This window comes from Anomalospiza imberbis, chromosome Z, assembly GCF_031753505.1.
Source record: "Anomalospiza imberbis isolate Cuckoo-Finch-1a 21T00152 chromosome Z, ASM3175350v1, whole genome shotgun sequence".
In the NCBI taxonomy this organism is placed as follows: domain Eukaryota; kingdom Metazoa; phylum Chordata; class Aves; order Passeriformes; family Viduidae; genus Anomalospiza; species Anomalospiza imberbis.
In genome coordinates this window covers 5997745-6016136 of record NC_089721.1, presented here as the reverse complement: position 1 = coordinate 6016136, position 18392 = coordinate 5997745, and the positions used below count along the sequence as shown (strand labels likewise).

At 42.1% G+C, this 18392-nt stretch overlaps 1 protein-coding gene across 16 annotated transcripts in view; it reads right to left on the bottom strand.

Annotated features, from left to right (window-relative positions):
• CELF4 (CUGBP Elav-like family member 4) overlaps positions 1–17021 on the bottom strand; it is a 703272-nt gene extending 686251 nt beyond the window's left edge. For 4 of the 16 annotated variants that reach the window (XR_010994515.1, XM_068176586.1, XM_068176585.1 and 1 more), the window contains exon 1: positions 16386–17018. Coding sequence is in view for 15 of the 16 variants with exons in the window: in XM_068176586.1 (XP_068032687.1) it covers positions 16386–16665 (280 nt within the window). In the remaining variant the exon portion in view is untranslated. Of the gene's footprint in view, positions 1–16385 lie in introns of all 16 variants that reach the window. The other 12 variants (XM_068176584.1, XM_068176594.1, XM_068176588.1 and 9 more) reach the window with 7 other exon arrangements.
• Positions 17022–18392: the final 1371 nt, after the last annotated feature.

Here is an 18392-nt window from a genome sequence, read left to right as displayed (position 1 = left end):
CTGAAATCTGCCTGCTTAACAGAGAGGCACTGCTACTGCCTTGCTCTGCCAAATCAGGGTATTTTAAAGAGATAGCAGAGTGATTCTGCTTAAAATTCACAATGCATCTGTAGAGAGGATGAGAATTTCAAAGTACAGCACAAGCCTTACTTTATGGGGAGGTATTATTCTCATTGTTCTTCCAGAACTGGAAAAGGAGGAGAAAAAATGTATAGGCGCTCAACTCTGCAAAATTTGGGGACCTGAGTGGCAGGCTAAGAGCTACACAGCAAGCTGTGCAAAAATATCGGCAATCAAAAGCCAAAAATCTGGTCCCCAAGCTCCCTGTCCAAAGACATGCAATGTACTATCCTCCTACACAAGAAAGAGTGGTAAGTGTTCACTAAAAAATTTAGGGGTTAAATGTCTTTATACGGGGATACGTTGGTTACCTCACACTCCACTGGCACTGGGCATGTTGCCTGTAATGCCGTGGGAATGTTTGTACAATTAACAGCAAAGTTCAGTTGCTGCAAGAAGATGTGTATGGATTCATCCACTTTAATTTTTTTCCATGATTTAAGCATTAGGCACCAGGAAATTAATCTGGGCAATAGTCAAGACAATCTGCAGAAAGCTGGGTCCAGTGTTGCTAAAACAAGCTGGCTGAAATGAAAAAGTGCAGCTGTGACTCTCTTGCTGATACCAACACACAAACACATGCACACAGACAAAAACCGGCCCTTATTCTTATTATTTATGGACACAGATGAAAAGCCAAAGGGGGGCAAGGTAATGCACACAGATGCTGATTAGCTGGAGATTATATTGATGATGTAATAAAAATTCACTTTGTCTCTTAAGCTGCACCAGGACAATCAAAGAGAGATTAGATAAAAATCAGAGCGAATGAATAATAGAAGGGAGAGGTAACATTGTAAACCATAACTCCCTGCAAAATGTTCTACCTTTGACTGTCCTCAGTCAGAATAAATAAGAGCTGGAGGGTGTAAATACAGCCCAAATGCACAGAAGAAGGAGGCAGATGTGGCTTTGTAAGTGTATTATTTATCAATAAGCAGCCAGATACGCACATTTACCTGAACGGGTTTGCAAATACACACATTCACATATCTACATGCACACACCTTTCTAACCCTGTTGAAGAGATTATGAGAGGGAGTGCAAGAGAGAAAACATGTTTGGAGAGGGACAGATGGACAGAGAAATGGTTGGGGTGAACAGTTAACAGCATACAGGAAATTATCTGAGTGAGAAAGAGATGAACTTGTTGGGAAAAATAAACTCTGTCTCTACTTGGCAGGGTAAGGGACACACATTTGGAGACCCACATGCACACCTATTTATCCAGACATACACTCATGTGGATCCCTGTCTGAAAAAAGGATCCCTCCAGATGCAAAGAGAGATGGACGTCTCTCCATCAGAGAGAGACGGGAGAAAACTTTCCTCTCTTAGATTGCTTGCTTGAAAAGGAGCAGAACTCCTGCATGTCTAACGTTGGTTTAAGTTTACTGACCATGTTTAATATTTGATTAAACCTTTGGCATAGCTGACTATCCTGATCTGAATAGATGATCCGACATTTTCCCTGGTAGTAAAGCCAAGCATAAGTAATAGCTGTCCTCTGACTACTGCTGCCTTATGCGTACGAGTCAGATTCTGCTGTGTCCAAAAACCTGCTATCTGCTTCTGGATTCTTTTCTGCTGCTCAGTATTTTCAGCAACACTTTATGAAATCAAGCAAACAAACAGAAAAAAAACCAATACTTCTTCCAGCCATGAAGGGGGCTGCAATTTATTCATAGCTGTGGAAAAAAAATACCTTCCTTTCAAAGTCTTTCCTGGCTCAAGCATTTTACCTGTTGTCCTTATTGTACTTTTTGCCTGCGGTTTGCATTATTCCTTGCTAAATACATTAGAAAATGCTCATCAGCTTGCTCGGCAGCTTGGGGATGTTTGTGTGGTTGCCCACACACATATGCACACACACATACACGCAGGAATTTTTTTAATAAATCACAATCACTGAGGTGAGGAGAGGGAATGTGGTGCTTTGGAAGGGAGCAGAACAGCAAAAAAGGAAGGACATCTCCAGGATCAGAAAACCAGGGCTGTCAGAGTTTCTCTGTACCTCTCAAAGCCTGTGAGATGGCCACTGCTGCTGATCACAGAAAGTGAGAGACGGGGATACCAACCCGGGGTGCTTTTTCCCTTGTCCACCTAGGTGAGGAAAGGTCTAATCCCTCAAGACAGACTTAAAACAGGCCTAAATTACCAGCCTACATGCTTAACACCTCAGATGAGACAAGCCTTGCTGGGAGAGGTAATATCTTTTATTAGACTAAGTGATACAATTGGAAAAAAATAGAAAACCTTTCAGGCACACAAGGAAGCCTGTCTTTTTTTTTTTTTTCCCAGCTATATCAGCTGGACTAATAAAAGATATTACCTCTCCTTACAAATTTGGTCTCATTTATACCCTTAGACCATCACCGCTAAAGCTACAGCATGACTTCTGACTTAAATATACACAAGTTCTTTGCAAAGCTGGATATCATAAATTCCTCTTTACACATAGCAAACTAAAGAAGAACAAGGTCTAGGAACGGGATCAGGTAGGATATGAAAGGTTAGTAAGAGGACTGGGCTAGAAATAGGCTCCTAATCCTTCCTACCTACCCCTGAATGAAGAAGACTCTGATGCAACATCACATCAAACACTTATTCTGTCTTCTTGCATTAATTTTGGATTGCTAGAGAGAGGTTCTGGAAGTGAAGTTCTGGTAGTTATGTTTCAAAACAGCGAGAAAAAATATTTTTGCAAGAATATGAAGTGTAGTCCCAGAATGGACTGTCAGGGATCATTAAGAATAAGATCACAATTTTTAGAATTCAAAGGAAAACATATGCAGGATCTTTGTTCGGTGTGAGAAACCAGCTGCTCATTTAATGAAACAAGCAAAGTTCAAAAATAAAAAGTTGCAATTGTCTTGGTGGAATTAAATGTTTAATGCACTATTTTTTTTTTAACTTTGAAAGAGGAAACTCAGCTTTGGACCCCAAAAGAGGGAAAAAAATTCCCATTTTTCTATCTACTCCCTTAGTAGTTTACGTACAGAAATGTGTCTGTTTGTGTATCTGTGTATCTGCATATTTCATGAGTGCGGATCTTTCGGCTACTACCCGTGGCTATTTTGCTTTCTGAAAATATGGACAGCATGGCTTCCATTTCCCAAAACCTGCTAGGGAAGGAGATGAGAAAAGAGAGGAGAGAGAGCTAGTGTGGTCGGAGAGAACCCAGGTGGTGACTCGCAACATGAACCAGTGAAATATTTTCTGCAAGGGACGGTGCAAGGGCAGAACATCAATGCAGAGCTGAACCAAGGGAAGAGGAGTGTGAACAGCGATGTTGAGAGCTGGGGGAAACGATCTGTAGCTTGGCTATGGAAAATAAACGACTCATGAGCACGGTAAGCTGACAAGTGGGAATGGGCAGAGAGCCTGGAGCGGCACCTGGGGAAGGGACATGATCTTGGAGGGGATCTAAGTCTGTGGTCCACACACCCACACCTGCACTTGCAAACAGGCAAGGAAGGCTGGGAAGCCAGGATGAAGAGCTGGTCTTGGATGCAAGCCCAGTGAGTGAAAGCCTGGGTGCTGCACTTGAACAGCAAAAGCAGGGGCCAAGGATAGAGGCCCAAGCCGGGGGCATGAGCTGCTTGCCTGGTAGTTGGACCTGTATCTTTTGTCACAGCAGGGTCATCTGGCTTGCTGGTGGCTCAGCTATATCTTTTTGAATTAAGAAGCTGCTGCCAGAAGTCCTGTCCCTGGATGGGTGCAGAGGAAAAGACAGGGGAATGACACACCTATTGTGCAACTCCTTTTATTAATAAACTCGTGAAATCTAATTCTACCAGCACCTCTTTGGCCTTTTTCAATGAGCCAGTCAGTAACAAATGACCACTTAACAGCACAAAGCAGCTGTTATAAGGGAGAACAGATTGAGGCTAATACAATACATGTTCCCCTCCAAACAAGAACCCAACTCTCCTTCTTCATATTTTTTCTTTTTTTCCCCCATCTGCAAACACTGTCAGTAAAGCTGAGTAAATATATAAATAATTAAACAAACAAATACTTTCTCTGCTGCCCCCAGGCCTTTGAAACTGAGACTTAGTTGGATTTCAGGCAATCAAACAGCATCGCGTTCACACACTCACACTGCACGCAGGCTTCCTCTCCACCTTTGACAGAATATCATTGACTTGAGTGCACTGTGATGATTTCAAATAGACTAGGGGTTAGATAATCGACTCTACACACACACACATAACCGCGTGCATACTCCAGCTCCTTCATTTATTTCATAAAACACATGAGCACAGATGGGATGGAAACACCAAAAAAAAACCCCAAACAAACAAACAAAAGAACATTGCTACTGATGAATGCACTGAAGTTTCAGCTGAAATAATTAAAAAAAAGAAACACAAGAAGCCTGATTCATTTGTTTGTCAGATCTTTGCTGTAGGCGATCACCTGAAACCCTCCTCTTTGATGAAAATATTACTAAATTAATTTTTTTGTGGCTGGATACCTAAGGATTCTGGGATGTTGTTTATTCCCACAACCTACACCTTGGGTAGCAGCAGTGAAAACTCCCTTCTGGACTACCTTGCTCTGGCAAAGTCAGGGATATTCACATCCCTGCTTAAGGATTCACACAGTGTCTGTCTGTTGTTTGTGAGGCTGGGTCAGAGTCTAACTATTGACTTCAGAGAGTGTTGGGTCGGTGCTCGGCAAATGGGCAACGACTGCCAATTCCATCTGCCTGTACTGAGGGCAGGAGTACACTTGTCTGGAGAGAACTTGCTCTTTTTACTGACCCGGTGAAGGCAGATACCTTCAGCTTGATCCAACTGTGTTGCAAACAATAGGTTTGGATCAGGCCCTTAAGGAAGAAAGGTGGGATGCAGACCTTCATCAAATCCTTGCTTTGCAGCTCCCTCAGTTGCCATAACAATGAAGAGTATGTATGTGATTCACTAAAAGAAGGGGGGAAAAAAAGTATAAATCAAGATCCTGAATCAGTGAATGATGACATTCCTGTAGACAGAGAAATTACAAAGGCTGAATCCTACTCACACAAAGAAAACTGGCAAAATTGCCGTTGACCCTTTCTTAGCAAAGCAGGGACAAATATGCATTTACAAGTGAAATGAGAAAAGCTAATTTTCCATGCCCCCACTGAGTGTTTTTTGAAAGCATGTTTTCCGGATCTATGCTGAAAGGGGCTCTGATGTAATACATTTACCATGAGAGACACATCAAAACCTTTACACACAAAAAAAAATTTATGTCAAATTTATGCCATTACCTTCTCCCTCATTAAAAAAAAAAAAAAAAAAAAAAAAAGAATAAAAAATAAACCCAGCTGGCCTAATATTGCAGTTGGGGAAATGAAAGATCAATAGCTCACTAGAGCCAATGGGAATCTTTCCATTGATTCAACAGGTTTCAGTTCAGGCCTGAAGGCACCGAGCTTAAGTGACTCCATCAGAGAGTGTTGGTGAGTAATTATCCACGCTGTGATTAGAACCTAGGCATCCTCACTGCCCGCCCTCACCCACCAGATAATGCCCTTCTTTGAATGAAGCTGCAGGCACAGGCAGCAATTTAAACGGAGCAGCTCTGAGGTGTATTAGCCATTACAAATATTCAGAAGGAATGGCAAAGCTTATGTTCCTTGTTTTTTTATTTGTTTGCTTAATTTGCTTTTAACTTTTCCAAATCCCTAGCAGAATCTAGAAACAAGCACCATTCTGGCACTCTTGTCTCCTGCAAGATCTTTAGGTGCCTTTTCTGCTAGTGTTCCTATGAGTTGACTCATTTTTTTTCCCTTCTCTGTTGATTGCTAAACTTGGAGTTAAATAATTTCTAAGATACTCTTTTTTTGGCATCAAAATTGGCTGTATCCCCTCTTGCAAATAAACATGAGGCAATGGTATGCTTTTAAAGACTTTGCCAAAGGATTTTTGTTGGTTGTTTTGCCCATTCCTCATTTCCACTCCTACTTTTCTCATTTATTGCCAGTATCTTGAATGAGATTTCTTTTTCTAAAAAGAAAGAAAAAAATCCATATAAATAATAATAAAAAGAAGATAGGAAGAAGGAAAGTGAAGTAAAAAAGTAACCAAGCTCCCTCTGAATGCACAAAACAGAACAAATACCACAGAATAGCATAATTGAGTAACACTATATCTTTATAAAAGCGGGTGAAAAATTGCATCCTCATCCATGTATTATTGAAGATGGAATAAGATCAAATAAATCGCGTTTAAAAGCAATTAAATGCTCACAAAAGAAAAACACTTGCCCCATAAACTGAAAGAAAAAAAGATGTAATGAAATGCAAACCTTCTTGAAACTACCATATGGACACTGGAACGAGAACGGTTGAAGCTGAATGGTAGAGCAGAAGGAGTGAACTAGCTTACCTAGATAAGGCAGCCTAGAGTTGCAGAGGGAGTAGTTAGGAAATTCGGATGGAGCCAGGTCTGTGTGTCTGGGCTTAGGTGAGTAACAGCCTTAAGTCAGTCACATCGCCTGTGATCGGCCGCTCCTGCTTCAACCAGCAGCATCTTGCAGAACTGCCCGTAAGTTCGGGCCCAATCCAAACTCTGCTGCAAGCAAGGTAGAGCTTTTCCTGGGCTTCAGCAGGCTTTGGGGCTGGTGTGTGGCTGTTCTGCAAAGTCCTTTCTTATCAATTATAGATTTTAAAGTGTTGAACATAGGTTATTTCTGCCATGTTTTTCCCCCCATCCCTTAAATGCTGATAAAGGTGTAGGGGAAAAAAATGAAACACTTTCATTGCAATTCTATGTTTAAAAAGAACTCTCTAGGATTAATCCTATTTTGACAGGGGCTGAAGTTGCTGACCAAAATGCTCCTTGCTGCGAGAAGTTTCTCAGGTCCCTGGCTTTTGTGCACCTGCCGGGCCAAGACCCAATCCTAGAGAAAAGCAAATCTGATTTCTGTCTGTGTTTAGTGAAATAATGAGCAGGAAACAAAGCCTAGGTGAGAAAACTGAATTTTCTCTAGATTAACTTCCAGAGAAGTGCAAACCAATTCAATCTGTTTGGCAAAGGTATCTCACTCTCCCCCTGCTTCCTCCATGCACCATTTCAAAGAAGTGCATCTTTACCTTATTATATTATTAGAATCAATCAATATTATTAATATTACATGTGGGCAATTCTGTAAATTCTTCATAGTTCTCCTCCCTGCCTGTTAACAGCAGGTACATTATACAGTCTCTGGTTAGATTGGTCAACTAGGCTATCGATAGTCTTAATAAGCAATGCCTATATTGTGACCTTTGCTCACAGAACTGAATCTCTCATATAGGACTGTCAGATTCCTTAAAGAAGTATTGATAAGTTCATTACTGTATTGCTACATATAATTTTAGGTGTGATTTTCACTCACCCTGAAGCATTTAGTAACCTAATACTTTTTTTTTCCTCCTAAAGCATTGGCCCTTTTACAATTGATCAAATAGTGAATTAGAGTATTATAGAGAGGAAACATAATCAGGGGATTTCTACAAGCACACTGTGATATATCTTTTGATCTTCTGACAACCTTCATCCTTCTCGATCCTAGGAAGGAAGCGCTGTTTTATAGGGATAATTTTAGGCTGATGCTGCTTTATACATCTACCTGCAAGAAGCTACCGAGTCCGGCAAAGATATTTGTGTGCGTTTGCAGTGAGTGATGCATATTATGTGATGCGAATCTATCCTTAGGGACTGGGAAGGAGAGGAACTATGTGCAAATATAAGTCTGCCCTTTCGATAGATGCATGCATACACAGTCCCTGTGTAGTATATACACAGGCATTTGAATTAGAAACAGGCCAAATATGCAGTCAGATCTCATCAGACCAACTCTGTCTGCAAAGCTTCGTTTTTATTCTGTTTGAAGAAGCTTCATGTCCAGAGTTATCTGCCCCAGTGCACTGGGAAGGCGGCCTGGTAGCCTCTAAAATATTTTGGAGGCTCAGACGCAATGTACAAATAAAGCAGAGATGAATTAAGTGTGACTGTATCATTAAAATAGTATAATGAGCAATTGGTTACGTATCATATTAAACTCTGCATATAATTCCAGGAATACCCTCTTAAGTCACCTGCCACTTTCACATAAGAGTATGTTCTCTGTACTGTCTTTCAGAAAGGAATTATTTAGAAACCTATATTATCCTGTCTGTACTGAATACATGTTTTCATTAACATGCACATAAAATACATAGTTGCTTGTGTGTGATGTACAAACATCAGGCACTCTTCTATCTCACTGCATACACAGTTTTCCCATAAAAGTTCATTTTCAGCTGCACTTTTTGTGTAGGTGTTTGTTTTTTTTTTTTTTTTATTTTTATGTTCTTTTTATGTTTTCTAGGTTTAAATAAGGAAATTACACACCTTACCACATAAAGGGGTAAGAATAGTCGGCACTGCAAACTGTGTCTGCACTACACCTTGGTCTACCAAACCATAAACAACTTTCCGTTTGCAAAATACTTTGAGAGACCTTAGAGTGAAGGTCCCCATCACCACAACCACATATCCCCGGGGGCATTAAAATTGCCAGCAAAGTCATCTATTAAATAGTTAATGTTAAACAATGACTTTACATGTTCAACAAAGGAGGGAGAAATAAACAGATAAGGGTGAGGTAGATCGAAACCTGCATGCCTCATTGGCTGAACTGTCGGATATTTCTAATGCATCTGAAGGGTTTGTTACTAAGAACCTGTTAAGTATCTTTAAACCTTTGATCTGTAGCCAGTCTTAACAAAGGTGACAATTAATTACAGGAGAGTGCATTGCAATAAAGTTACATCGTGGTCAGTTTATATATACTGTCCAAAGCTGGTTCACAGAAGTCACTGTCAATTAAAGTCTTCTTGGAGTCCAGTTCATTATCAATTTTTCCCCCTTGCCTTGATCAATATTTTTGGCTGCTTCTGCTTGACAAACTTAACACAATGTCTATATCTATATGTCTTGCCATTCATTTACATGCAATAGATGGCCGTATATGATTTATTTTTAGCTACTACGTATGGTCAGGCACTTTATTTGAGAGGTTTAGAGCTCTCATCCATCTTTATTTTAAGGAGCGACAATAATAAGCCCTCTCTTCCTTCAAGGGGATGTCAGTTGGATATAATGAATGCACATTAAAAGCTGCATTCACCTGTATGTGCATTCAGGCTGTGGCTCACAGTGACAAAAGCAAACAAATGCAATCTGTGGTGGCATCCTGACTCCAGACTACACTAAGAGATGCAGCGCAGATAAAGTGACTCAGTAGATCCCCAAAATGCACCCTGGGAGGTAGAGGCTCCCTGGGAGGTAGAGGGAAAGAGTAATGTATACTCCAGCTCAGTAAGTGGAGAAATGGTGGAAGAAAACCATAACTTTTACTCACCCTGATTAATATTTTTCCCTTTTTCTGCAGCAGATTTTAATGCGTAAGGGTCAGTCCACCATGACAAACCCCAGCAACAGTCATATAAGCATCGGTGGAGCAGTTAAGTGAGTGGGAAATGTAGAGATCACGCAGAGGTCAGGCTTTTGTCAGTTCCTTAGCTTTGTTTTAGTTTTAGTTTCACTTACTGAAGTAAAGCTAAGTTAAGGGACAAGCCAGCAAGCACAGAAATTAGTAGCAGTAGCTGCAAGTGTTGAGGTCTGCTATGTAAACCCCAAATCCAGAATTTTAAAGGGAGTGTAAAACACTGAATAAGTGCAAACTTGCAGCAGGATTTCCAAACGTGAAGCCACCTACGCGATGGCAGAATTCTCACTGCGCTCTGTCCAGCAAGCAGGTAACAGGCCTTTGCTCCCGAAGTAAAGGTGACGCAGGGATTAATGAAGCACCAGCTATTTGTTAAAGTCAGGATTCAACTTAGCTTCCTTAATACCTCACTTGCTTAGTGCAAACTGTTACGGGGCAGAAACCACACAGTGCTTGATGGACAGGTCATGTTGAGCTCTGCAGCCCCCTGCTTTTTTGGGATATTACTTTGAGGCTAGAGCCAGCACCTGCATGGGTTTTTGGGCATTTGATGCTTTCTGTCTTTTTTAAATGCAGGTAAGTGGTCCAACAGCCTAGATCATCTCCCCCACTTTTTCTCCCTTGGAACCATTACTGCCTGTCACCTACAACCACCTCAGTTCACACTTGATTGACGGGAGGGACAGTAACAGCTCCTTTAGTGTCGTTATGGTCTGTCGGGTCAGTGCGGCTGGCTGGTGTGCGTGCACACAGGGTATGCATGATAAAAAAACACCCTGATGTCTTGCTGAAAAATGTGGCTGCATACTTCCAGCTCTTTAGTCTGGAGGAGACCCTCCTTGATCACCCTTCTGTCCTTAGCTCTTGACCACCATGGACAGAGGGTTCTCTGCCTGCCCTCCCTGACAGGTACAAACCGCTTTTCGGTTGAGCATAAGACACTTCCCGCAATCTCGCTCACTCTTTACCCAGACAAAATTTCCAGGTGCTTTCCTACAATCTCCTTCAAAAGACTATTCCATCACCTGCCTGGCTTTTATTATGCTATGCAATTTTATTTCTCTGCTGAAGAAAGCCCTGCCGGTGGCACTGGCCACTAGCAGATGCGGGATACAGGACCAGATGAACCACGCTTCTCATGCAAGGTGACAAGGATCCTCAATTTTCCCCTCTACTTTAGTGCTGAAATTTCTGATTTTTTTTGGCTCAATATGGGAAAAAAATGACATAAAATTAACCAAACTGCCCTCCATTCCTATTGTTTCTTGTAAAAATTAGTGAGTTTCTGTTTCACCCCTTAATTAAAACCTTGGTAGGACAAACAAATAGTATGAAATTTGGTTGTTCGTAATTTTTTTTTTTAAGGACAAAAAGTACCCTTTTTTATTCCATAAAATGCCCAAAGGCACCAGCATATGTAGATATTGATGGACAGAAGCAATTGTAATCTGTAAAAGTGTAAGAAATGTAAGTTTAAACTGGAGAAATGTAAGAGAAGAAACAAAAGCTGTGGACACACAAACTTTAATTTCTTTCTTTTTTTTCCGCATTAATGTAACTTTTAAACAAATCCATCTTGTAAGGATGATTAGTTCATATGGTAGTGGGACTAGCTGAGGAACAGCTTTCAGTGCAAAACTTGACAGGCAAGCAAGAGATCCCAGAAAATTAGAGTTTGTGTTGGAAATGCTGACACAACCGTAACAACAGCTTCATAACTGGCTGCAGCTGCTTTTAGAAACAAGAATCCATGTCCAGACCCTGAAAAAAAAGAGTTAACATGTACCCTTCTAATTTAGGGAGCAATCTGGGCTATCTGTTTGACATTTTCAAAACACATAGATGCTCATATATACAGGAGATTTCAATGAACAGGGGGCTGCTTTTTTCCTCTCTTCCATCAAAGTATCAAATTGCATTGTGATTAAGGGGTTGTTCTTTAGACCTAAGGTTTAAAGTCTCCTCTGTTTTATTCCAGTTTATTTGTGCTTTACCTCCCTAAAACTTGTTTGGTTTACTACCATACTAAATGCTGTATGTGTTGCTTTCAGACAGGCAAGTCTTATGTTTCAATTATGGAGGAGTTTATCCAGCACCTGTATTGCGTTGTGCTTCTTTTCAACTAAATTTCCGTTTCCCAAAGGCTGTACACATGAATGTATACACATCTCTTTTTCTGTATGTATACACACACAAATCTATACATTTCTGCATATAAACATACACATCATCTTAACTGAATGCTCATTTTTATTGCGCGTTTGAATTTCTGACATATCCAAAACCTTCATAAACATCCTTAAACTTAACAAGGTTTTTAATTTTTCTATCATCTATCTTTGTAATCAAACAGAACAGAATATAATGAATGGAGGCCTTGTTTTCCTACTCCAGAGGTGTCTTAAATTTCAAAATTATTTATACTTTTAAGAAGGTAAATCTGTAAAAGAACTAAACTATTCTTTTCATACTGCATATTTCTATCTGCATTGAATGCTTACAGAGTGAGGTTGGGGTCAGGTAGGAAAAACACCCCAGCCACAGGACTGCAGCAGTGGATTTCAACAAGTTTTGGGGGGGTTGTGCTTTTCCCACCCCTAAATAAGGGTTGAAATAGTGCTGTTGGTCTCAAGTCTATGCAAACTCCTTCTTTCCCAGTGCACGCTATCTCCGCACTTTAAGTGCGTTCACCTGCATGTGTTTCAGTAAATCTCAGTTAAGTGTGGAATGCTGATTTCTTCTGACTTCCTAAATAGAATATTATGGAGACCTGTGTGTTTTAAATTAAACCATTTCCCAGGCCTTGGGTACAAGCAAGCTTCAGTAGAAAAGACTGTTTAAACCTATGGGGACAGTCCTATATTTAGATAACATTAATTCATAAATATTATACTAAATACCACTTAAATTGGCCTTAAATGACTTCAAAGATAATGCATTATAATATGGCTGTCCTGAGAGCACTAACCTTTATATCTCCCAGTAACTCAGCCTTTAAGCACACTCCACAGCTAGATAAGATGGGGGGAAGTTATGAATGGATGTCTTGCTAAATTGTTAAAGTGTGATTAGTTAACTCAGTGCATGTGTGTGCGTGTATGTGTGAGCGTGTGGGTGGGTCAGCTCAGCCTCGGTAGATTTCCACCCGTGGAACTCAGCACAGAGCCTCTTCCCAGCCCTTCAGCAAAGTACCAGAGCAGGAGTCTGTTCCTGCCCCGTGTGGAGAGAAGCGAGGATGGGGGAAATATGCAGCAGCTATGTTCGTGCCATGAAATCTTATTTTCTCGGGGATCTGGCAAGCCTTTCCCGCCATCCCCCACATTCTGCTTCCCCCGTACCCTTTCTCTCTTTGTGTATCTGCAAGAGAATCATAATCCCCTGCCTCTTTCCTGGTGTCTGTACTGGTATCAGCCAGAGCTGCTGGTGAGAGAACCTGGGACTTCACTCTGCTTTTGTGATAGTTTTTCTTGGAGGAGGTCATAGTAATGTACTTTAGGTTCTTAATTTTCAATTTCCTCCTGCTGTACAGGGGCACCTCAATAGGATATCTTCATAATATTTTCAAGAATACACATCCTTTGATCTCATTTCAATGGATTTACACCTGAAATTACTCCGGTTGCTGGTTTGTTTTTTTTTTTTTACTTTAAGCAAATTCCTCTCTCTTCCCTCCTCCCAGAACAGTCCCACCTTCTCCCCCTCTACACCCAAGGTTTGCTCTCCGCACACTTAAATAAACTACTGCCTACTATTAACCCTTCAGGGTGTACCACTGCCACATCCTCATCCCCTGAATTAGGAATGAAATCAACTGAGAGTGATGGATCAATTAATGTATAAGCATTATGCATCTCTTATGGAAAGCATCTTGGGGTTTTGTATTGCCAACCTACCCCTGTGAGCCAAGTTGGACTATCTTTATGCAATTCTTCACCTACGCCTGCAAAGCAAAGCCAAAATAAGGACATCTGAGTGAATACAATGCTTCACATGACTGCATTTAGAGAAGGGAAGAGAGAAAAAATAGATTAGAAATGAAATAAAATGAATAAAATAATAATAAAAAAAGCCAAACACAACCCTCATCCTTCAAAGCCCCATCACGCTTTTTGACTTAATAATAATTAATCACTACTGGCAAGAAAGTAATTTTTTTCCAGGTAGCCAGAGGCACATTTTTATCAGGATTAGCTAATAAATCAGCGGCATCGCTAGAAAGGAGTTCAAACTCTTCTCGGATGTACTAAATAAAACCGATCTCTGAAATGCTGGCAACTCGGTGTCTATTGAAGCCTCGCTCGAACCCTAGCCCACAAAATAACTATCATCATCATAAATTTTCTTCCCAAAGTCCAAAACTTATAGCATGTTAAAAATGACTGTTTGTTTTGAGATGCACTCATGCAATTTGGTTTGATGAGGTGACAAGATTCCCCACCTGGCTTTTTTACTAGGTTGCAGCTTTACAACAGAAATGAAGTGAAGGGAAATGAAGTTAGTATCTTGCTTAATTCAGGAATATGTGTTAAACACATCCAAGCAAGATAAATGATCCCTCTCTCTCTCCATTCTCTCTCTCTCTCCTTCTTACTCTCTCTCCCCCTTCCTGAGTTTGTCTCTGTGAATATAGGCATACAGTAAAAGCAAATCTGAACTGAAAGAGAGATAACTCAAATCTGTGAAATAGAAACTGAAGTTAGTGCAGAGAATTATTAATTTCATGTTTAAGACAAAACATAACAAAGTAATAAAATCTCATCAAGAAATCACAGTAACCTCCCACTACCAAAAAAAATACTTTATCGAAGTGCTAGCTCAAAGATTTCCTGTACACGATGTTGAGTGATTCTCTTCAGTGTAGCTTTTACTGCTGTTATTATTTTACAGAAACCTTAGATAATTTTTTTTGCAAACACATGCACACACACACACATGAGCTCAGTGTCTACTCTCACTATTAGACGAAATCTCTCAGGACCTTTCCTTCACTGCACTTCTTACTATTATTTTTATTGCTATTATTAATAATTATTATAGTACGGGTGTCATCTTTAAATAATGCCAATCAGACCTTGCTGTGGCTTCTAGGAAGACAGTCTGAAAAGAAAACAAGGTTCGAAAGAGCTGCACTGATAATTTTAAAAATGAGAAGGGTGTTTGAAGCGACCGGCAAGTAAGGATGGGAGAAATATCCTATAACTTAGACTGAGTCCCTAGTCCCCGAGCCCTGGATATTTTCTCTAGCCTGTGTAGAACTGGTACTTTGCTCTGTCAGGGTATATTTTCATTTGCGTTTCCTGAGAGTGGAAGCAAGGAAGGGAGTGAGTGGGAAGGGGGAAGAGATGCCTGCTGAACATGCCGTTAAGTTTAAGATTTACAACTCATCAAGGCATCTGGAAAGCTGGGAAGCCAGTAATGCCATCATTGGTGACTGTCACTGCCAGGAGTCCGCCAAGCTGGACTAGACACTGGTACTGAAGCTGTCCTGTAAAAGATACAACTTCCACTCTCCCCGTGGCCCCATGCAAAACCCTTTCTCCTCCTGCACTAAATCTGGAGTCACACCCCAATCACTTCTGACCCGATCTTTTTCTTTTCCCTTTTCTTAAAAAAAAAAAAACCATAAAAATATATTCACACACATGTATACAGAATCTGAGTTAATATCACTCCTGGTTTTCTCCTGTTTCTAAGAGGGACTACCATGCAAATTACCTTCAACTTCCCCCCTGCGAGTCCTACTTTCCTACCTGAGGATCTGAGCATCTCTCCCCCATTACACACACCCTCCCCCACCTCCAAAACGGAGCACCATCTAATCTGATAGGCACCTTCAGAGAGCCTAAGCTGAGCAGGGAAATGAGCGGGCAGAGATGGAGCAAGTGAGGCATCGTGTGAGGAGTACATCTCCACTACCTTTAGAGAAAACCTAAAAAGTTCCCGGCATGGACTTCGGGCACATTAAAGTAGTGCTTGAAATATGCCTGGTCAGAGAATTCTTCCCTCTGGAACTAAGCTGCCAACTGTCCTTTCTGTCTTGCCTTCTCTCACACAAGCACACATACCGTGATTTTGTGCACACACCCCTGCCCCACTTGAGATGGGCTTCTTTATTGTTGTTTATATCCCTGTTCCCGTGTTGAATAGAACCAAAATGAGATAGTCCCCCCAGCGCAACTCACTCTCCTCCACTTCTTGCTTTGTAGAGGACTACAAATAATAAATGTGACAGTGTAGAAATAAAATTTAAAAAAATAAGAAAAAAAAAGAAAAAATAAAGAAAAATAAAGAAAGAAAAGAAAAAGCCGCCGGTGCAAGATACGGAACAGTTGTAAAATCGGGGTTGCCAGCAAACCCAGGGACAGACAGACGGACACACACACCCCTGGGCTGACGAAGAGCGGCTCCCGAAGGTAAATACAGAGCACTCGCTCCGGCTTCAGAACCGCGGACAGCTGCCGCCGGCCCCGCGCCCGCGCCGCCGCTCGCCCGGCGCTCCCCGGGAGCTGCCTCTCACCCCCCAAAAAAGCGGGGAAAGAAATAAAAATACTAATAAATAAGCCAAACGGAGCTGACTCCCTGCCCTGACTCTCGCTCTTCTCTTCCCAGGATGGGTCTATTATTTCTTTCCCTGCCCCCCCAGCCTGCCGCCTCCGCCCCCGGGCCAACCAAAAATGAAATAAAATGAAATGAAATCGAAAGGAAAGAGAGAGAGAGAGAAAGAGAGAACTAGGGAGAGAGAGGGAACCTGCCTTTCTCTCTCGATCTCTCCCGGGAAAGTTCAGGAGGTAACTCACCTTTGTGCATGCCAGTGAACCTGTCCTTCAGCACCGTCAGTTCATAGATCTTCCCGAACTCCTCGAAGAGCGGTTTGAGGTCTTTCTCGTCCAGGTTACGGGGGATCTGCCCAATAAAGAGCTTAATGGCATCGTGGTCCTTCATTGGGATGGTGGATGGGTTTCCGGGACTATGGTTTAATCCGTTCATATGCCCGTTGGTGCTGGGGTTGCTGTGATTGCTACTCAGGCTGGTATTGTCTGGTTGTCCGTTTGCTAACGTGGCCATCTTTATATACATAGAGAAAATCTTCTTTCCTTTTTTTCCCCCTCTTCTTTTTTCTCTCCCTCCCTCTCTCTCCCTCTCTCTCTCCCTCTCTCTCGCTCTCTCGCTCCCTCTCCCTCTTTCACACACACACACACACACACTCACACACACACACACTCCTCCCTCTCTGTCTCTCTCTCCCTCTCTCTCTCTCTCTCTCTCTGGGTCTGATCTGATTTTTTTTTTACATTGAAGATCTGTGTCCTTTCCGTTTAAACAGGCTGGATCGGTTCAAATTCCCAGCCAGACTAGGGGGTGGGGTGTGAGTGTGTGGATGTGTGTGTGTACGGGGAAGGGAGGCTAGGGGTGGGGGATTGCTTTTGCCTCTACTCTGGCTAAACCCCCTCCTCCCATCCAACCACCCCCCTGTCTGTCTGCCCGGCAGAGGCTTAATGGTATCTTCCAACACAGCCCCTGGCTATAAATAGCACTAGGCGCATGGCTCTTTGAGAGACAGTCAATTTCTATTGTGCCAAGTGAGCAAAGGGGAACGGTTGCGTTTTTAGGACCAATGATGATGATTTTTTTTTTTTTCCTTTTCCTTTGCAAGCCCTCCGATCAATCGCTGTCGTTATAATTTCAGTGATCATCGGGAAATCTGCCTTTTTATTTGAGAGGGGAAAAAACCCCAAACCCAAGGTGTTCTGACTTCTTTCTGTTTTGATGATGCCTCTTACTTATTATTTACTCATATTCTAATTTCGCAAATGATAATAAAAAGCAGTTCAGATACGGATGAACCCCCGGCTCAGAGGTTGCTTTTGCTGTTGTTGTTGTGATTGTGATGTTACAATCTCTCTTTACTATATCTGTTCATGTTGCATCTAAAAAAAAAATGCATGCTCTTTAAGCTCGCTTTTTTTAAAATATAAATTATGTTACTGATGATGACATCAAGCTAGGAAAGCACAAACGATATTATTGTAGCTCTTTGAAGAGAGTCGAAAAATATCAAAATGACTGTTGTTAATTTTCGTGGTGCCGATATTTATGTTATGTACAGTCAGTGCGGGCGTTATCTCCTATACGGGCTGTGTGTGTGTGTGTATGTGCGTGTGTATATTGGAAAGGGATTGATTAAGTAAGGTTTTCTTGCCCGACTTTCAAGCCATCAGGATATTTTGTCTGTCTCTGATGGAAACATAAATCGTATTTTGTAGTCATCAGTGATCGGGAGTTGCTTGTCCGAACAATGCTCTCTAGACAAAGTGTACTGTATGGTGGAGACGAAATCAGCTCTTCTTTCATAGCATCTGGGGGTGGGGAGGGTAGGGACACTCGGATTAAGGACACAACTCCCCCTTGTCCCCCAAATAATAACAACAGCAATCCGGACAGTAACGAAACACGGGTCTGCGTGCGCTCAGAGCAATTTTCCCCTTGTTCTTTTCTCTCCCTTTTTCTCCGGTTCTGCCGCTTCCCGTGCGAGCCGTGCGGGGATGAAGCTCGGAGGAACACCAGCAGGCGAGCTCGGAGCAGCCTGCGAGTTACCTGGCCTGAACCCCCTCTCCCCTGCCGGGCGGGCTGCAGCGGCTGGCCGCCCGGCTCTGGCCGCTCGCCCCGCGGGTGTCCGCAGCCCCCGCCGCCCCGGCCCCGCGGGGCCCCGGCCATTGTTCCCGGCGCCGCCGGCTGAGCCCCGCGGCGGAGGCGGTGGAGGCCCCGGGGAGCTGGGGAAGGGGGGGCGGGCTGGGAGCGGGACC